This window comes from Mastigoproctus giganteus, chromosome 9 (assembly GCF_048544385.1).
Source record: "Mastigoproctus giganteus isolate SK-2022 chromosome 9, ASM4854438v1, whole genome shotgun sequence".
Lineage (NCBI taxonomy): Eukaryota > Metazoa > Arthropoda > Arachnida > Uropygi > Thelyphonidae > Mastigoproctus > Mastigoproctus giganteus.
In genome coordinates this window covers 113,752,748-113,774,449 of record NC_143583.1, presented here as the reverse complement: position 1 = coordinate 113,774,449, position 21,702 = coordinate 113,752,748, and the positions used below count along the sequence as shown (strand labels likewise).

At 36.3% G+C, this 21,702-nt stretch overlaps 1 protein-coding gene across 1 annotated transcript in view; it reads left to right on the top strand.

Annotated features, from left to right (window-relative positions):
• Positions 1–21,702, top strand: part of LOC150080654 (targeting protein for Xklp2-A-like) — a 231,563-nt gene that overhangs the window by 162,240 nt on the left and 47,621 nt on the right. The window contains exon 11 of the mRNA XM_090380773.1: positions 11,173–11,364. Within this exon, the coding sequence (XP_090236899.1) occupies positions 11,173–11,364 (192 nt within the window). The remainder of the gene's footprint in view (positions 1–11,172; positions 11,365–21,702) is intronic.

Here is a 21,702-nt window from a genome sequence, read left to right as displayed (position 1 = left end):
CCCTGGTGCATGTGGAACAATGTATCACTGGTCTCTGCTATCGTCAACTGCTTGCTGACTGTGTGCACCCTGCTATGTTACACTTTTTCCCGAACAATGTGCCCAGCCATCGGGCACCTGATGTGCAGGTTTGAGGAACACAGTTTTGACTTCCAGCATATTGATTGAGATTAATGTAATAAGCAAATAGTAATAATTTATGATTATATATTTATTAAACTGATAAAAAAAAAGCTCTTTCATATGCATGCTACTTAAACAGAGGACTTTTGTGCACATCTTCTATACAGCCCATTTGTTTCTCTAGCCAGAGGTCAGAGCATGGCAATACATATCTAGGGCTTCTGCTACAATATATAGGATATAGATTAGCCTATGTGATATGTATGTGTTGGGGGAGTAATAATAATTACCAGGTTTCTATTTGTCAGATTGTAATGAAATTTGAGGTGGTTCAACTTGGCTCTTTCTGAAAGAGCCAAGTATAAAATTTTGTGAGAATCTATCTACTGGAGGTTAAGTGCAGAGAGATGAACAAACATGTTGTACAACCTACATACCCAGAGTAGCAGACTATGAATTAAATAATTAAACATTGGAGAAATTTTAGAATTGTCCAAAATGTTAAAGTAGGCATGAGCATTCATGGATTTGCATACAACCACCAAAGGTACTAGCATAATCATAAGCATACCTGTCAATTGTTCCAATAAGTTTAGTTTTCTTCAGATTTTTAATCAAGTTTGTTATTTTTCAAATATGCAGATATTTAAATATTTTCAATTATGTTATTTTTCATTTTCTAATTTATTTATTGCCGAAAATAACAATGTACAGTGGATCTCTGCTTTACAGTAATAATCCATTCAGAGATCCCATCATATAGTGGAAATATAATACATTGTTTTTTGGTAATTCGTTTCAAAACCTAGGAAGTTGGAATTTTCATTAACCATATAACTAAGCTATTTCTCTCTCTAAAAGGTGATTTTTACAATGGAAATAAATATTAGTCATATAAATATCTATTTCCATTGTAAATATAAATATCTATTTATTTGATATTTTATATGATAAATATCATATAAAATATCAAATAAATAAATACTTAAACATTACAAAAAAAAAAAAAAAAAAAGATGAAAACCAAAAAAAAAAAATGCTGTGGAAGTCACTTTTTTACTTCCTTTTTTTAAACCAAAATGTTTCAAATGAAAAAATCTGGTTATAAACATTAAAAAAACAACAATAGATTAACATTTAACTTAGACTGTTTCTGAAAAATCAATGATGGATTAACAGCTTACTGCTTTGAAGGAGGATCTCCTTCCATCAAGATGTCAGGACAATCTACAGGATGTGATGTACTGTACTTTCTGATTGCTCCCTCTTGCTACTTATGGTGAAAAACATCATCCAGAGTCATTTGTTTTTGGTTCTTTTTTGTGGAGATCATCAGTTCAGTAGTTTCAATGCGTGGGTGTTTTTTTACTGTTCTTTTCACAATGTCCCACATAGCAAACTTCTTAATTTCTTGATATGTTGCTACAGGATCATATTCCTCCTTACCACTGTCATGTACCCTTATCTCCTCTAATTTCTGAAGCTCCTCTGTTGTCAACTCCCTTTCATGATCCTTGATTAAATACACATCCTCTGCATCAATCTCCAGATCCAATGACTCATCAGAATAACGATTTTCTGTTCTACAACATTTTCAGCCTGAAATCCTTCATGGCTGACTGAAGGCCACAGGTTTTTCCAGGCTGCATTGATGTGCCAAACAGAAGCATCATTCCAAGAATTCATAATGAGTTTTACACAGTCTAAAACATCAACCTAACCTGATTTTGACTATCATCTGTCATTTAAACACTCTTGGAGTTTCTTAGTGGTAAACTAACATTGGCTTAAACAAAATCTCCAGAGGTGTTGGTGCCCAACAACAGAGTGAGCCTCTCTTTCATAAGCTTATATAGTTTGTTCTTCTCCAGATAGCTCTTGACTGAAGGAAACACAATCAACAGCCCATTCATATACCCAGGCAGAGGCTTCTTCCTTTGTGATATATGTTTGCCTGGGCATTCTTTTCCAGAAAAGACCTGGTTCATCTACATTAAAGAATTGTTGGAGAAGTAACCCTCCTTCTCAACAAGCTCTTGAAACTCCACCTTAAAGGCTTCAGCTGCTTCTTGATTAGCACTGGCAGCCTCAGTTGAACCAATGTTTGGTGGCTTTAAAGTCATCATACCATGTGTTACTAATTGAGGATGTTTTAGCCTTTAAATCATCAAAAATCTGCTTTGCATTTTTGCAAATATAATATCCAGATATTGTATCACCCTTCACCTGTTTTTCTTTTTATCCAAAGTAACAAAAGCCTTTCCATTTCTACAATCAGTTCACTGCCTTTTTGAACTGTATTGGATTCATCACTTTAACTTTCTTAAAGATTTCTTTTTGTTTAATTGTGGTAGAAATGTGTATTGGGAGAAACCATATTCATGTACACTACATAATTTTAGCACTATCTTCATGTTTTTTCACTATTTCTTTTTAATTTGAAGGGAAATTTTCTTCTTACTGCATTGTTTAGAGGCCATGATTCTCAGTTTACACAATGTTGTAATTATGAAACACAAATTCAGTTCAAAAATTGTCAAATAATTCCACAATACATTTATAATGTAAGCACAGCACACAGTCACTTTTTTTTTTTTTTTTTTTGTTAGTTGTTGGCGCATCGGCTTCTGTGGCCATAATGCACCTCCCAAGGTTTTTGCACTACTCTGATCCAAGCCCAAGGCGTGATTCGAACTCGCAACCTTTGGGTTGCCAGGCAGGCATTTTACCCACTCGGCTAGCCCAGTTGGCCACAGTCACTTCAACCAAAGAAAGCATAAATATCAAGGCACCTTCTCTCCATATACATGGCTAAGGTGTTACAAATGCTGCTATCAGTCCATTGATCCACGTGGTCCAGGCATTGTAAAGTGCATATTTAAGGTGATTTGATTATATTGTGATCCCATCATAAAGCAAAAATCCACTGCGAACTTACAAACTGATATTGGGCATGAGTAGCCAATATGTCTTAAATCCAGCTTAAGAAAAACCAGACAAAGATTTGTTTGGTGCAAAACTTCTAGTTTTTCACCGAACAATATTCAATAGTGAATGAAGAACTAGTTCTCATTCACTATTGAATGAGAACTAGTTCTTCAAATAAAATTATATTTAAGGCACTACTCTGATCCAAGCCCAAGGCGGGATTCGAACTCGCGACCTTTGGGTTGCCAAGCAGAGATATCATGTATAGGTATGAGAAAGAACTTTGTCACAACTCCCCATGTCTGAATTTCATTGTTGGCACATATGCACTCTGCCAGCAGATTTCCTAGTCATCCTTCACACTTGTCCATATGATCAGAATAATGTGCAATCAGATTAATCATTCCAAAGAACTACTTTCTACTGCTCCATGGACCAATTACAGCATTCATTACACTGTGCAAGGTAAGACCACTAATTGTGGTTGGACATGTTTGGCTTTGCACCACCATTCTACCATGAAACCTGGGGCCTTGGAGTTCCATATGTAGTGTGTTTATACAGACTTCAACTCCTGTTGATGCCTTGCAGGGATGTGTGGCAAGGTTGTCATACTACCCTTGCAAGTTCTATCTGGTCATGTGCTGCAGTCTGCCTGTGTGTTGATAGACAATTTACATCATCTAATAGCTTACATCATCTAAAGTCACCAATGGGTGACTTTAGATGATGTAAGCTTGTCAACAATCATGTCCATGAGTACCATGACAAGAACAACTAACTTGTGTGACTTGTAGGACTTCCTTATATTAGAAGTTTGAATCATTTGTTTATCCAGAAATGCCCAATGGGCTACAAAAGCAGTGATGGCTGGATAGTTTTTGAATGGTAGTGTATTCCAGTAAGGATTTATTAATTTATTTTACAAAAATGTATTTTTTATTTAATTTATTTCACTCCCAGTTTAATATTTTGAATTTAGCATTAGTAGTGACAACTTATGAAAGGAAGAAAGCATAATACAGCACCTGCAAAAAAAAAAAACAAAAAAACTGCCCACCTCACCTCATCTTTTGTAATAATTTGTTTAATCTTTTCTGAAGTTTATTTCAACGGTCAGTTGCCATAAAAAATTTCCAAATATCTATCCTGCAACCATTCTTTTCTAATTTAAATTGGTTCCACTGTGTGTATGTCATCTGAGAAAGAACAAGTACACTATTAGCATTTAGTTTACTTGATCCATTTAAAGTCATTAAAAAAAACTTTAATCAGTTCTCCTTACAGGTATCTAGAGATGCTCCGGTTTTAAGGCTTTCCTGGTAAGAGTACCATTTGTGCCTGACTAATCTGTTGTTCTTCATTGCACCAATTCCAATATATCCACATATTTCCTAAAGTGAGCCTTCCTGAGTTATATGCAGTACTAAAGATGCAGCCTAACCATTTTCTTATACAATAGAAGATAACTTCCTTTTCCCTGCTGACAAATTTCCTATATATCACTGATAGCACTCCAAGCTGACCTAGAAGGCTGTGTTACACTGCAATTTCTACTAAAGTTCTCTTAAATTTTTGCCATTCTTCATCTAAAATTATATTAGTACCAGAAACAGCATTTAACTTTTATCATTAGCATTAGTAGAGGTGCAAGAAATATATGATGTAAGACAGCAAGCTTATACAGCATCAGCCAAAAAAAAAAAAAAAAAAAACTTCCCATTTCACTGATCCATTCGTTCCAAATGTTTGTCTAGTTCTGCCTTGAATTTATTTAAGCTATAAACTTCCACAACAATTGGACGTTGTGGTTATTTCGAAATCTACTGTATATATCTGGCATCTCCACCCTAAAAAAAATTTGTGTGAACATAGATGCAGAATATCTATTCAGTTGGTCAGCAACCCATGCAGGGTCATTAACAGTTATACCATTCGTATCTACCAGACCATTGTGATTCTTCTCTTTCCTTTTAGTGTTTGCAGAAATTAAGAAGTCTGCTACTTTTCTTTGCATTCTTTGTCAGAGATTTCTCATAATCTGTCTTAGTTTGTCTAATCCCCCTTTGTGACTTGATACTTGATTAGTTTATACCTACCATAGATTTATAATATCCTCTGATAAATTATATGCATCCCATGTATTTATGCTCTGCCACTAGTCTCATCAGTTAATATACATCCATTTATATCTAACAGCGTCTTACTTGGTATAAAAAGCCTAGTAGCTGCTAATTACTTCCTGAATGCTTCCCATTTAGAATTCACTGTTTGTAACATCATCTGTTTATCCCACTGAATAAAATTTAAAAACTGTCTGAGGCCATTTTAGCCACCATTACAAAAGCAAGAGAGCTTTTGTAAAAGCCCTTGACAGTACTTACATCTTTAAGTGAATGCCATGTGAATATAATGTAATCACTGCCGTCTGGTGGTTCTGTTATCTGTAGATTCTTAATCCATTAAATCCATGGAAGTCATCTTGCTGCTACATTGTTGATCACCTTAAAAGTTCTAGTTAAAATCCCCCATTATAAGACATTCTGATTTACTGCTCCACTCCATTCTTTCATTATAGTTAGCACAGTTGTTAGGCCTATAACACAGTCCTATTCTCATCTTTGTTTTCACAGTGCTTATTTCACATCAAACATTTGACTCAACATTACACAACCACTCATATCTACTGGGAGCACTGCCTTAGCCTGTGTACTTAACTAGGAGCATAAATCCTTCCTTCTCTTCTTGTCCTTTCTTTGCATCCCTGGTGCATTACGGCCATGTTGCCCTTGCATTGTAAAGCGCCAACAAACAACAACAAACTTTGCAACCCCATATTCAAATTCAGCATCCTTGATGTCTGAGTGACACCATGTTTCTGGTATCCCTACAATGTTTGTGTTTGATGACAACCAATATATAAAATTCATCAAATTTGTTTATTTGTTCATGTACTAGTTTTTACTGGTACATGAACCCTACCTAACCTTAACTAGTATTGGTACATGAACCCTTCCTAACCTAAACTGGTACTGGTACATGAACCCTAACACTGCCCATGTGTTTGCTTGTTCCATCTGGTTCCTCAGCAGTCCTTGTAACTCACAACATCTTGCTTTTCAAGCTGCTGCCTGTCCCAATAGAAGCAGTGCAAGAACAGTCATATCTGTGTATAACTGTTTATAAACAGACTAACAGCACTCTTCTACATCTCCAGATGCAATTACAAATGTCAATGCCTTCATTGGGAACAATAACCAACTGCACCATCCACCATTGCTCTCACCTATCCCAAACTGATCAACCATAGATAGAATGCTCCATTAATTATGACCATACTCTTACTAAGACCAGGCAACGGACTTCCAAACAGGACTTGAAAATTGTGGAAAGAGCTAACCTACCAAACTTGAGTATGCACTTTACTTGGGACCTTCTAGTACTGTGAGACATTCTAGCGCTTAACTTGAATACCTGAATGACTGTCAGCATTCACTGCTAGTGCCTTTGCTCGGCACATGACACCTCTTGTTGAACACACATAGGATACCCTGCTCCTTTGCTCCTATATTTGGCCTACTCAACATTGACCTGGCCATTCGTCAATTTTTGGGTAACTTCATCTACTACAACTGCTATCTTTCCTTCTGAAAAAAAAATAATAAGGTAAAAAAGTGCTAATAGTTAAATAATGGCAGCCTCGCTAGCTGAGATCAATTACTCATTAAACACAACCAGTTATCTTAACATTGAGCCTACTAAACCAACTGGCACTCTGAAGGTTATTCTAATCTGTTTTTTTTTTTTTTTTATGTGAACCCCAAACACGAGAGGTATTAGAACCTATAGTACTTAGTACTGTGCTTGGGTTGTAGGTTGAGAAGACGAAAGAAGATATTTGTTAACATTGGACTTGAACTTCTGTAGATTGTAATTTTCAGGAAATATGTATGAAGGAAGGTTGTTCCAGAAAATGGCAGTTGAATGAATAAATGAGGAAGATGAAAAGTTGGTTCTGTGGGTTTGAAGTTGGACAGTAAATGGATGTTGGCTGGTGGTGGCACGTGTTCGGACTGTTTTGAAAGAGAGAGCGGGATTTATAGAAACCAATTCAGAAGAACAGTGCCCATGGAAGTATCTGTAGAAGAGGCATGCAGCAGAAACAGTGCATCTATGAGAAAGCGAGTGGAGAGACTCTGTCAGAGATGAATCATTAACCAACCTAATCGCCCTCTTCTGAACGGAATCAAGAAGTCTGAGAAAGGTTTTGGGAGCACCACCCCAGATGTGGGAACAATATTCCATGGCAGGGCGGATTTGCGATTTATACAGAGTGAGCAGCTGTTTGGAAGAAAAGTAAAGCAAAATATCCCCAAAAGAAATATATCATTTTGCCTATAAATCGGAGTGTCACTAAAGATAAGCATAGGAGCAGAAGAATCCTTTTTGCGAGATATAAGACAAGACTGAGTTTTAGAAGGGTTGAAATCAACTAAGTTGTCTTTGCCCCGCTGGAGAATTACCTGAAGATCGGCATTTAAGGAATTGGTAGCAGATTTTCGAGAAGTTGAAGCTGATTGAGCAGGACAAGGTTTCTCAAAATAGAAAGTTGAATGCAATGTACTATCATCGGCAAAACTATGGATAGGATTTCCAGTCAATGGAAGGTCATTGATATACAAGAGGAAAAGAGTGGGGGAAAGAACTGAACCTTGGAGGACACTGGCATTAGTGAAGAAGTTAGAAGACAGAGAGCCATCTACCATCACCCTCAGTGAGCGATCACAGAGAAAACTGTATAACCAATTACTAAAAACAGTTGGCAAACCATAAGATGGAAGCTTGTTTAGAAGACCTTTAACATCTCAAAAGCCTTTGAGATATCAAGAGCAACTACTTGTGTCTCACCGAACCTTTCCATTGAATTAGTCCATAAATGGGTAACATAAGCCAGAATATCCCCAGTGGATCGACACTGACGGAATCCATACTGGCGATCGTTGAACAGACAGAAGGTTTCTAGATAGTTGAAGAGTTGGCGGTTAATTGATTTCTCCATTACTTTAGAAAGAGTAGAAGTAATTGCAATGGGACAATAATTGGATGGGAGGGATTTGTCACCCTTTTTAGGAACTGGCTGGATATGAGCAAATTTCCAAGCAGAAGGAAAAACACCTTTGGAATAAGAAAGTGAAAAAAGGCAGAAAAGAATAGGAGCACAGGTTTTGAGAACAAGGGGAGAAATATCATCAGGACCTGGAGCTTTCTTAGCATCAAGATTTTTCAAAATCCTTCTGACATCCTTTTGACGGAAGACCACAGGAGGCATTGAATGGAGCGTGTTGAGAATGGTGGGAGGTGTTTTACCAAGATCATTAATACATGAGCTGGAAGAAAAATGGAATGCTAGCAGGTCAGCTTTATCCTTGGCTGAAGTGACAACAGAACCATCTGGTTTGCACAGAGGTGGGAGCAGAGATGGGCAAAAGTTGCGGCCAATAGCTTTGGCAAGAGACCAGAATGTTCGGCTACCATTAGGGCAAGAAGCAAGTTTTCTACTCTTAGCCTGTTCAAACTCAAGTTTAGACTGATTAATAACTGCTTTACAATTGTTGCGAGCTTTGGTGTAAGCAGAAAATCAAACTGAAGAATTATAAACAAGCCAATTACGATATGCAACATTCTTCTCTTGGACAGCCTTAGCACATTTATTGGAAAACCAAGGTTTAGATAAAGGACGAGATTTTAAAGTGGAGTGTGGGATAAAGGATTCCATTCCTGCAAGAATAATTTCACTGACACGATCTGAGCAAACGTTGACATCAGAAGTTTTGAAACAGTAATCCGACCAAGGAAAAGAAGAAAAGAAGTCTTGCAGGTCATCCCATTTTGCATTCTTGTAATGCCAAACAACACGAGGTTGGGAATAGCCATGAGATAAAGGTTCCATTGGAGAAGAGACAATCACCAAGTTGTGATCTGAAGTGCCTAAAGGACCTCTCACTTCGACCGTGTACTTAGAAGGGATGTTTGTGAGAAAAAGATCAAGCGTATTGGCTGTATGATTAGGATTGTCCGGTATTCTTGTAGGTAAATGAACAATCTGTGCTGTGTCATTAGTAATTGCAAAAGCCTCAGCATCTTGACCTGCTGGGTCGGTGTGACTAGAAAACGGAAGCCAGCTGGAGTTGTGAACATTAAAATCACCAAGGAAAATTACCTCACTGTTAGGAAAGTTGAAATGGAGAAAGTCAAGTTGCAAAGAGAGTAAGTCAAAGAGCTCCAAGTGATTAGTGGAGTTGGGAGAACGGTGGAGACAACAGATGAATTTGACACAATGAGGTAGAGAGATTTTAAGCCAGAGAAGATCAAAGAGAGGAGATTCCAAATTGCCAAGTCTCTGACAGGGAATATCAGAACGGACATATGCACAAGTACTACCTTTGAGGCGAAAGGAATCGTACAGCGAATAATTTGGGCATCTGAGATGAGCAGTAGTAGAATCAACCGATAACTGAGGTTCTGTCAGAAAATATACATGGGGTTTGGCAGACTGCAAGTGGAAATGGACATCATTGAGATTAGAATTGAGACCATGTATATTTGTGAAATGAATTAGGAAGTGTTTGGGAGATTTAGGTCTTTTCGCAGATAAGCTTGCTCCATTAGTTTGACAATTCATGGTGTATTCAATAGTAAGAAAAAGTGGGTGGGACATGCTGTATGAAGTAATGAAATTTTTGGATATGGCGTACATGTGGTAAGTATATACCCAGATCCTTGACATAACGTGGCCTCGACAATGCTCCCCGCACACACACACTACTTGGACTCCCTCCAGTCACTATCTGGCAGAGTAGAGGTAGCAAGATTATATACTAGCTGATCCGGAAGCCTCCTAGAGAGTTACCAGTAGGTTCGGTCCGGTGTACTAACTAGCAGCCGGCCTGCGAACACCGTTTTAGAGCTTGTATTTTATATTCTAATTTTCATATCAGGATCACAGGTATTTTATTTATTTCTATCTGGAAAGTACAACAGCTAGTGCTTTGATTTTATATAAAGGTAAGTGGAGTTTTTAAAACATAGACTTTGTCACTTTATTATTTTTCCCAAAGCTTTGTCTAATAGTAGGAATAATTTTAATAGTATCGTGCAAGACATGACCAAAAAGTTTGGAGACTAAATTTGTATCTTGAAATTGCAGTGTGATAGCAAGTTTTAGAATTGTCACATGTTCAGTGACTGATCTAGATAGAAAAATGCTTGAATTATCTTTATCTACAGTCAGCCTTGCCTGACTTTGTGAACATCAGATAGAAGGTATTGTTTCATTACTATAAAACATTCTATTTGGATCAGTCTCCTTCAAAGTTGTATCCTTGATGCTGTAGATACCAATTCCCATGCTTATGCAACTTCTGAAAGCATTCTTGATAGCTTCTTTTGGATTTGGATCTGTGATGTTTCAAGAGGGCTTTAAGCTTGGTGGGGGGGGATCAGAGAGAGCCAAATTCAGTGAGGGCTGTAGATGAGGAACCATGATAACAAACTGTTTCACAAGAAACTCTTGAATGGAAAGTGCCAAATGTGAGGGGCAATTACACAATGCTGTTTGTAGTAAATGACTGTAAAAGTGGGCTCAGGGAGGAAAATGGAACTTGCAATGCGATAGCCTCCCCCTGCATATTTGGTGCCTATTTTTATTGAAGTGCAACAGATGTTTCCCCCACCTGCTGCACTCACTGGATTTAGCTCCCTGTGATTCCTGCCTCCTCCAAAGGTCACAGATTTGCAACACCTGAGGTACTGTGAGTAATTCCGAAAGAAACCTATTAGGAATGTTTTCAGAAGTTGCAGAAACATTGGAATCAGTATACAGTGTCGTAGAGACTGCTTAGGAGATCCATCCAATTTGCTGCAAAGGTTCTTCTCCTAAATATTAGTTCAGTCCCCAAACTTTTTTGATTGCTCCTCTTACTGATCTTTGTTTATATTACTACTTATTGATCTTTGTTTATATTACTACTTATTGATCTTTGTTTATATTACTACATTGTTTTATTGCATCATATATAGAGCAAACATTTTAGTTATTCTCCTCTTCAATTCTATTTTTAGGAATGCAAAGAAAATAAATTGTCTCAGTTAATCAGCAAAGCCAGACCTGCACCTCACTTTGATGTGCCCTTTACAATAAAAAAAGAAAATAAGTTTACTGCTCCAGAACCTTTTAGTTTTGAATCTAGTGACAAGTTGCGATATGCAAAAAAGGCAGAGAAAATTCAAGAACAGATAGAAAGGGAGAAAAAGGTAATTATGAGGGGAGGATTGGGCAACTGACCAATCTCCACTATTTTATTTATATGAGGGGTATTTGAAAAGAACAAACACAGTAATGTTAAATTGCAGTCATTTATGTGTATATATTCCAAATATATTTGGAAGTAATATGAAGAGCTGTTATTATTATGCGGACAATCCAGGTATGTCATCACGAAATATCATCTCTCCACAAGAAATTTCAAAAGGCAGTTTCACCCACTAGCTACCAAGTTGCATCAGTTTTATGAGTATTTTTAGACAAGTGGTGAGGAGGGTGTGTTATTCATTGATTACCTTCAAAGGCAGAAATCCATTATGGGTGAATAATTATTTTTCCTTGTTATTGAAATTTTATGAGGAATTAAGAGACAAATTGTAGGAAACCTTCCAGAGAGATCTTCTTGCATGACAGTGATTTTAAGTTACACAGCTTAGGTAACCATATAGAAAAACTGTTGATTGTCTCCATGATTATATGAATTATTGCTGTCCCCACCTTATTCTACAGATATTAATATTAGCCATATAGTATGAGGAAGCCCAGGCTTTTGCTGCATTGACCAAAAAAATTTTAAAAATAAAATAAAGCATCTATTGACCCTTCAGATTATTGCCTGCTTCCTGCACAGATGAAACAATTGAAAGGACAACACTTTGGGACAGTTAATGTTGTTCTTGTAGTTGAATGGTTAAAGGATCAAGATGGCAAATTCTATATAGCAGATCTAGAAAAGATAAGAGGACACTGTATTGAGTGTACAGCTCTTTAAGATGAGTAGGTTGAATACATTAGGGCCAATGTGGTCCTAGGGTAGCTCAGTCTTGTGATGCAAATATGTGCATCACAAGATTGAGCTGATATGCTCCCACAAAAGATGAATAACCATGTGTGTGTGTGTGTGTGTGTGTGTGTGTGTGTGTGTAATAAAAAAACATGCAGTTACAACTAAGTTGTAACCACTTCTCTACCACTTGGAACTGTATCAGAGTATATAAAAAAATATATATTTTTTACTCTAGTATGGTTTATTCATTTCCAGATTGCTTCACTCTTCTTATGATGGGAAATAAACTTTTCAATTACCCCTTGAGTGTGTACATACACATGTATATACTGTAATGAACAGAACAATTAATATTAACTTAAATTGAGTTAATCATAACCTAACGTTTGAGTTATAAAACAAAGATTTTTTAACTACATTAATGGAATGATTTTGTCTTTTAGCAGTCTCAATGACTTTCTCCTGTCATGGTTCTTTCAATAGGGCTGAGAACATCTGTTCAAATTTAAGCCCAGCCTGCCAAGTTAGGAGCATTTAAATCCTTGTTAAAAGAATAAATGGGGCTTTTTAAGAAAGTAATAAACACAGTTATGCAATTAACAGTTTCATTTAGTTTAAATGTGGCTAAAACATTATCAGAGATACTAGGTTCATAACACTCATGGCCAAAACCATTTGGCAAATTACAATCTTCTGAGTCAAACGTTGTCACAATATGGGATGATAAATCTTGTATTTTAAGTTCCACATTGGTAGAGGTATTTGAGATATAAGGTCTACCAGGTTTTGATAAGTTGCGGACTGTTCCAACTTTGGCAAACTTCTTTACAACATACTTTATAGTTTTTGTTGTGAGTGGTTTATGTCCAAAACATTACTTGAACTGGCAACTTCTGTAGTATTTTCATATTTTGCATAACACTCGACAATCTTGACCATCTCCTTCATTGTACGGTTCATTGGCACTTTTCCTATGTTCTCGTATTATTTTATATAATATAAGGTAATATAGGTTTCCTGTATTATTCTAAAAGAAAAATAAATATATATATATATATATATAAACTATTTTTATTAAATTATACATATTTATATTAGTAGTCATTCAGAATATATTTTTCTTACTTATGGACCATCCTTCAATGAAACTAGATGTTTTCACAGCAACGTAGATTATATATGAGATCTCTTAACCAAGTAAAGTTGTGTGGGTAATAACTACAAGGAACTAATCTAACATCTCAGACTCACATGTCAATAAAAACATTATACAATACATAGAAAAGAAAGGAGCATTTAATACTTCAGAAAGTATGGCTGTTATAACTAATTCTCAAATGCCAAGCAAGAAAATTCCATTGAAAACATCATTAGAAGCATTTGCAGTCCATATCATTTCTAGTATTGTAGTGATGGTTGTATTATTATTATATCTCCCAAATAAAACCTATTCATATCAAGACTTAGACAACCTGGTTAGCCAACTACCACCTCCCATCTGCATACTGGAAGATGGACATAATTCATTGTGGGGATCACTAAGTTTGTACAAAGTACAAAAAGTTGACAAACTGCTTCATAAAGAACCTCACATTATTAAATATGCACACACGAAAAATTTAAAAAATTTTACATTGCATGTATTCAATTTTGAAAATGGAGAAACTTTCTGGTCTCAAGAAGACCGAGCAGAGCACTAAGTTAGCACTCAAGCTTGGGCCTAATGTTTAACTTAGAGACAGATACTGTTATCCAAGGCTCTGCCTATCTTGCTAATAACTTTTTAATAGTATCACCTGAATAGATGAATCTGCTATATACAGGTAGTTACCGACTTTACAAGTTAATTTGTTCCTAGCACGTGCTTGTAAAGCAGGTATTTATTTCCCATAGACATAACGTTAAAAACAGGAGTTACATTCTCAACAATGAAATTTAACCATAGTAATGTTCAATAAAAGTCAACAAAACAATAGTTTATGCTTAAACAATGATATATTTATCCAAAGAAATTAAAACATGCCCTTTAAAATTAAGCAAATTATATTAATAAAGAAATTTGTTCATACAAATGTTAAAGAATGTTTATTCTTCATCATCAACTGATGATTATGAAGAATAATGTGCTTGTGATCTCATATTTTATTTCCAAAGTTATTCCTCTTCGCTGTTTCTTTTTAATAACATCACTCTCCCTAGTATTACTTCATTTTGGCATAAAGTATTAATGAGGGGGGATAAATTTGAAACAGGACAAGACAGCAAAAATGAAGAGCAACACAAACCACTCTTTGTAACATCAGCAAATCGGATTTAAATAAATAATTAAAATAAAACAAGAAAAAAAAACGCTTTGTTTATCTGAGTCAGTGAGACGCTCTCATCTGCCTAAACAAATGCACGCACAGTAGTACTGTATTGTATAGCAATGTGTGTGATTTCAAATGCCATATTTACGAATGTTTAGCATTTATTTATTGCAATTGATGTTCATATTTTTGATTTTGTTGATACTTGAAAAAAAACTCTTAAAGCGGGGAGAGGATTGATGATTAGCATCAAGCAAATCTTCAGAACAACTTGATAGACCTCAGAGATGGTCAGAAAAGTGGCAGTTATCTTTTAAGGTAATAAAATGCAGGATAGCAGGAAAATGGGAATAGTAACCCCAAAATGCCATACAGACTTGGCGGGGTTGAACTGAAAAACAATAGAGGAAGAAAGAGATTCAGACATGTTCACCAAGCATTGTTGACAGGTGGCAAGGAGGGTCCATGATGTTCTATCAATGATTTATTAAACATCAGCTAGAGATAGTGAGGTCATAATACCACTGAACATTTACACTTGCAGTCAGAGAGAGAGCGAGAGAGAGAGAGAGAGAGAGAGAGGTCATATACCACTGTTATCAGCAATTGAGACCACACTTGAAATTCTGCATTCAGGTATGGAGACTGCACTTAAAAAAATCATCAAGCTTCTTGAAAGTGTTCAAATACATGCCTAGTGAGATCGGCAAAAGGGCACCCATATTGTGGAAAGAACTTGAATACATGAGCTAGAGCCCTATGTAGGTCCACTGTATGAGACCCACACCTCCAATAACCCTATGTAGATCCACTGTATGAGACCCACAACTCCAATAACAAACCCAACCTGCATTGTTTGTACCTGAAACCCATTTTAACCTTTATAAAAATAAAATTTATATAATGTTTATAAGATATTAAATTTTCTGCATGTTGCTAATAATAATGCATTAGTTAGCTTTAAATTAAAATCAGTGTCAATAATATTAATATTTTCATATACATAAAAACAATTAAATAAAAAAAATTAAATATATTCATAATAAAATTAATTTTACAAATTTTTTGGTCTGTTGCTGTGCAGAAAGAGGATATCAATAGTTTCTGAACATTGTATAATTTAAGCAGACCACTTAATTGGCCAAAACTATATAATGGCCATTCATAATAGGGGCTGCATCCAACTGAATTCCCCCATTTTCTGGCTTCAATTTCAAACTCTAAATCATAATTACTTTTTCTTACTTATAATACTCTTATCTTTTTTATATCCTGCAACTTTGTGTATCGTGGCCTAAGTTGCCCATTTGCCAATAAAGTTCAGGTCAAAGCTTTATATCCATGTTTTATCTGGAACTGGACCTGACTCATGAACTGCAAAATTACTGGACCCAGCCCAATGCTCTAATGTGGGCTGCAGAACTTGGAAACTTAGAGGAGATTTATAAGGCTTTGAGAGGTGAAATATTTACTGCTATAAATGTTTCCAGAACTAGAACTAGGGGACACAAATTCAAATTATGGCATTGGTGGGTTAGACTGGATTACAGGAAGGTTTGTTTTTTTAATTATTGGCATAAATTGCCTCATGTGGGTTGAGGCTGATAGCTTGGGAGAATTCAAAGGTCAGCTGGATAGATAGCTACAAGAGGAGAGTCAAGTGTAATAGACTACACTTGACTCTCCTTGTACACTTGACTACACTTGTACAAGACTACAAGTGTAATAGTGTTTTTTTTATTTTTTTAAATTTATATTTTGTTGGTGTGATGCATGGAAGCCTCGTGCACCCCCTCGCCCAGCATTCAACGAACCAACATATTAACAGGTTACAAATCTTTCCTTGTATACACTGTTGCAGGACCAGGTTTCACTTTTATCCAAAGGACTAGATTATAATTTACCACCTCAAACTACCTAAAAAACAGTGCATAATTGATATTGAATTTGAACTTCTTAATGTTCCGCAAAAAGATATATTTATTTGTTCAGTAAGTTAACCAAGTGGGGAATAACATAAAAGAAACGCGACTTCCTAAATTGAATACACATAACAGGTCAGCTTTACGTGAACTTCGGGAAAATAAAGACATTATTATTCAAAGGGCAGATAAAGGAGATACAGTGATAATACTCGATAAACCTGATTATATTAATAACTTAGAATCAGTTGTTTCAGATATCTCCATTTATATTGAAGTAGACCCGGCACTATTTACCAGTTTAGTCAATCAATACAATAAAACGTTATTCACGTATTGAAAAAATGACTACGTTACTATGGCTCAGTTAAAGGAATTGAAAGCCAGAACATACAATATTCCTGCACTTTTTGATCAGGTAAAATTACACAAGACTGGATTTCCTATTTGGCCTATTGTTTCCTAGAGAAACTCTGCATTTTCATCCTTGGCCATACGTGTATATAGCATTATAAATGCTTTAGACAGGCGATACAATTTGGGATTAAGAACTACGATACCTTATTTAATAACCTTAAGGACTGTAAACTTGGCGACAATGACAATTTATTCTCACTAGATGTTACCTCATTATATACGAATGTAAATGTTGAATACACATTAGATATTACAGTCAGTCCTCGTATAACGTGTTTACACTACACGATTTATAAATAGGGGAACGATATCGTATATAACACGAAATGAATTCGCTTATGCACGATTCACCTTTGTGTTTACAAGAAATGGCAGTCGAATACGGAATCACTCCAACTGAACGCAACATGATAGCAATGAAGAGAAGATTCTGAAAATGTATTTGTTTTTTATATCAGTGAAGGGGAAATGCTTTTCGCCATAATAACATAAAAACCCACACAATTTCAGCTATCGGTATTATTGCAAATACAATTAGATTGAGTTTACTACCAGTTTATAACAGATTCCACTAGCAGAAATGCAGCTGGAGATAGTTTTTATTGTTTTATAGTAGTAACCTCCAGAAATGTGCTTTAGTAAAATGTGAGGTGTTAGTGTGTCTCTGCTTTTACGGTTTTGTTTATTCAGTTGCTACATGTGCGCAGCTTTGTTTATGTGTATCAAGTGTGTCTCCTCATTTTGTAATCGTGCTTTATTCCCTAAAAATGAGTAAAATGCTTAAAAGGTGTGAAAAGGAAGCGTCCTGGTGAAGACACTACAGATTCGGAGAGAAAAAGAAAAGCAATACGGTGTCGATAAACAGGGGCAGACTTGGTCAAAAATTCTTACCCGGGGAAATTTGTAGCAGCCTCATACTAGTGTTTATGGCCAAAATCACACCGGCCTCCAGCCCACCGGGGTTTCCCCGGTAGGGCTTATGGCCAACCCACCTCTGTTGATAGAGAAAAAATATGAAAGTTTGAAACACTGAGCGAAATTAAGACCATGTGATATTGCACGTGCTACTGGCCTAAATGAGGCAACACCGAGAATTAGAAAGAATGCAGAGAAAATAAAAACAACTTTCATAGCAGGAACAACTCAAAATGTCATTAAAATCCATTAGATCAAGACACAAAGAATTGGAAGAGATGGAACGGCTGTCATCTGTTTGTATAGAAAATCAAACAAAAAATCAAGTTTGCTTACGATAGAAGCAAAAGAATTAGCAATATTTTATTACGATTATTTATTGTGTTTGGTAGTGTTTTGGTTACAAATGTGTGTTCAATCTTGGGTGGTCGGCACTTAACCCTATTTTTCCCAGCCTGTTATTTATATTGCACGAGGATTTCTAGGAACACAACTATCGTGCTATATGAGGACTGACTGTATTTGTGATAAGTTAAATAAGAACTCGATACCGATTAATTATATGAAACTTCCTATTAAGGAAATTTTTCACTTAATTAAACTGTTAATTGAGGCCAACTATATTTTCTAGACAAAGTGTACAAACAAATTTTTTGGTTTGCCAATGGGATTGAGCCTGAGCAGCTTAATATCAGAGATATATCTCTCGTCGATTGAACATATACATTTGACCCCTTTTCAACCCTGTATCACATACTATGGAAGGTATTTAGACAATGTTCTAGTTATTACTGATAGTAGTACTATCCAAGACATTTTACATTCGTTTAATAATATTCATTCTAGACTCAAATTTAGCATTAGCATTAGTAGAGGCATTTGATGCAAGAAAGCAAGCTTATGCAGCATCAGCCAAAAAAAAAAAAAAAAAAAAAAGTAACATAAATAAATAAAAATAACCACTTCCACTTCACCCCTCTGTTCGTTCGAAATACCTGTCCAGCTGAGCCTTAAACTTATTTAGGCTATCAACTTCCACGACAAGGGATGGAAGTCTGTTCCACCCACCAACCACCCGCTGGCTAAAGGCAAATTTCCGCACATCTATCCTACATCTGTCTTTCCTCAATTTGAATTTATGCCCTCTCAGGTGATTTTTCTGAGCTAGAGAATTTACGTTAGAAAGGGAGGATACGGATACAAAGTCATGAAATTTACTAAATTTCACACTTCTCGGGACTCGCATAAAATCCAATTTAACATCTATCGAAAACCTGGAGGCTTCCCATTTAGAATTCAACGTTGGTAGCATCATCAGTTGATTCCACTGTACAGAATTAAAAAACTGTCTGAGACCCATGTAGTCACCTTTACAAAAGCAAAAGCCCTTCACTTTAGCCTTGATGGCAGTTACATTTTTAAGTAATTCCCACATCAGTAAACTGTGATCACTGCCACATAGTGGTTTCTTTATCTGCAAATTCTTAATGCATGAATAATCACTGCTGATAATCAGATCAAGAGTATTACTCCCTCTGGGAGTAATACTCTTGATCTGATTGCTCCTCTGGTTGCCTCTCGAACAAGTTTCTGTAGAAAACAGTCATCCAGTAAATCCACAAAAGTCATGCTGGTGTGGGCGTGACGAACCCACAAGTTCCAATAAATATCTGGAAAGTTAAAATCCCTCATTATAAGACATTCTGATTTACTGGCCCACTATTTTTCTGCACAATTACTCATTATACTCATCAGATTCATTACTCCTATAATACACACCTACTCTCATTTTTACTTTCCCATGCTTATGTTGCACCAAACAGACTCAACATTGCATTGTCCACCAACATCAATTGGATGCACTTCCTTAGATTTTGTGTTTCTTAACTAACAGCATAAACCCCCTCCTCCCTTCCTGTCCTATCTACCCTTTCTGTACATGTTGTACTCCCCAAATTCCAATTCTGATATCCCAACAATATCTGTCTTTGATGTCTTGACTAGCACTTCAAGCTCATAAAATTTATTAACTCTACTCCTAGCATTGGTGTACATGCAAGTATACATTTTACTATACATATTTAAGTATACATATTCTACTCTTAGTTACCCTAACACAGCCCACGTATTTACTTGTTTCATTATGACTCCCATCAGTCCTGTAAGTGTCCATTACCTTGCTTTCCAGGCTGCTGCTCATTCTAATAGAAGCAGTGCAAGAATCACTTTTGCCTCTGCCTGCAGCCACTGTTAACCTTTTAGTCTGTGTATCCCCCCCCAAGCTAGCAGTTTTCCGACCCACCTAACACTGCCTTGATAGCATCAGCAAATATTCTTGTACCCTTCCTATTTAAGTGTATCCCATCCCTGTAGAAACAGTCTCTCCTGTCAGCAAGCACAGACCAGGCAGAAAAAAAATTCTACCCCTTGAGCCTTGCATAATCTCTCCAGGGCCGAATTGATCGACTAGGCTCTCATCATATACTCCCTCCTATTGTGTCTGGACAGAATTGCAGACACGTTCACATTCAACCCTAACTCTTGACTTTTTTTCAACATTGACCTGTACTTGTTGAGTAAATGTGCAGATCTCTTACACTTAATGTCATTAGTTCCAACATGTACAGCAATATCACCTTTTGTGCCCTTAAAAGATGATATCTGCTCTACATTGTCATCAACTTTTGCCCCAGCAGACATTCCCTGGTGAGCCTGTGACCACCAAATATGGGGGGATGCGGAAAGGTCAGGGAATGACAACCACATATTCCCCCTGAGCAATATGGCCTTAGTTGCTTAATGCCCCTAAAAACCAAATAACAAACAAACAAGCATTCCCTGGTCCTGTTCCACCTATCCTTCTTGCATAGTATTTTCCCCGTCTCCCTGATAATAGTCACCAACAATAACTAATTCCTTTGGGACCAACACATTCTGCCTTTGAGATTGTCTTTGTGTTGCCTGATGCACAGAAGTGAGCTGCGCCGTTGAGCTGGGCAGCTGAGAGCTTAATGGGCCCCTCATTAATTTCTTCGAGAGTATTTACCCTACACTTCAAGCTCTCATAGAAGCCCGTCAGAACACTGAGTTGGCACCTAATTTCTTGACACTCTAGACACCTAGCACACACAAAGGCATCCTCCTTGGCTAGATCATGTCCTGTTTCAGAAAGGTCAGCAAACATTTCACATTTCGCACATTTTTTTGAGACTGTAATGCGTTGGAGAATTGCCCCTTCATTTCTCCTCCGAGTCACAGCACTCTCGCTAGTCTGTGATCTTTGCTTCGCAGCTCTAGTCTGGGTCATGATTTCCTTTAAATACAATTTAATTACCAATGAAATTTAATAAGATTAATAATATTTTTGATTAATTGATAATACTATAATAAGCTAACAGGTTCCTAATACAGTGCTTTGTATTACGCTATCTAGTTTTACTTTATATCTTATGCTATCACTTTGAGATATATATTACGCTATGTCTTATCGAGTGCAATAGGGCGGCTAGTTCAACAATATTGGCACCAACACCAGGTGTTGTAACTGCCAAAAATCTCTAGTTAAATTCAAAATAAGAAGATAACGACTGCTACTAAACCTATTTAATATCTCTGTAAAACACAATTTACTATGTTAATTAACGAGGAATACGATAAAAATTAAAAATACTTATCCCTTTACTGCAACCAAAAATCCACCGACTATTCTCTTCTGTGACCAGTCATATCGTGATCACGTTTGCAAATTGAATTTTAAATCTATTAAACGAACGATTCTAATAAATGAAAATAGGAAGAATATAATCCACAGGCAATAAAAGTGAAGATATAAAGCACAAATTTACACTTTATTACCTAACAAATTAACAAAATTAAATGATACGTGAAAATCGGAAAAATATTTTCCACAGGTTAGCAAAAAATAAATAAATTTATGCTTATGTGTACATACTAATTGATATTTCTGTTCACTAACCT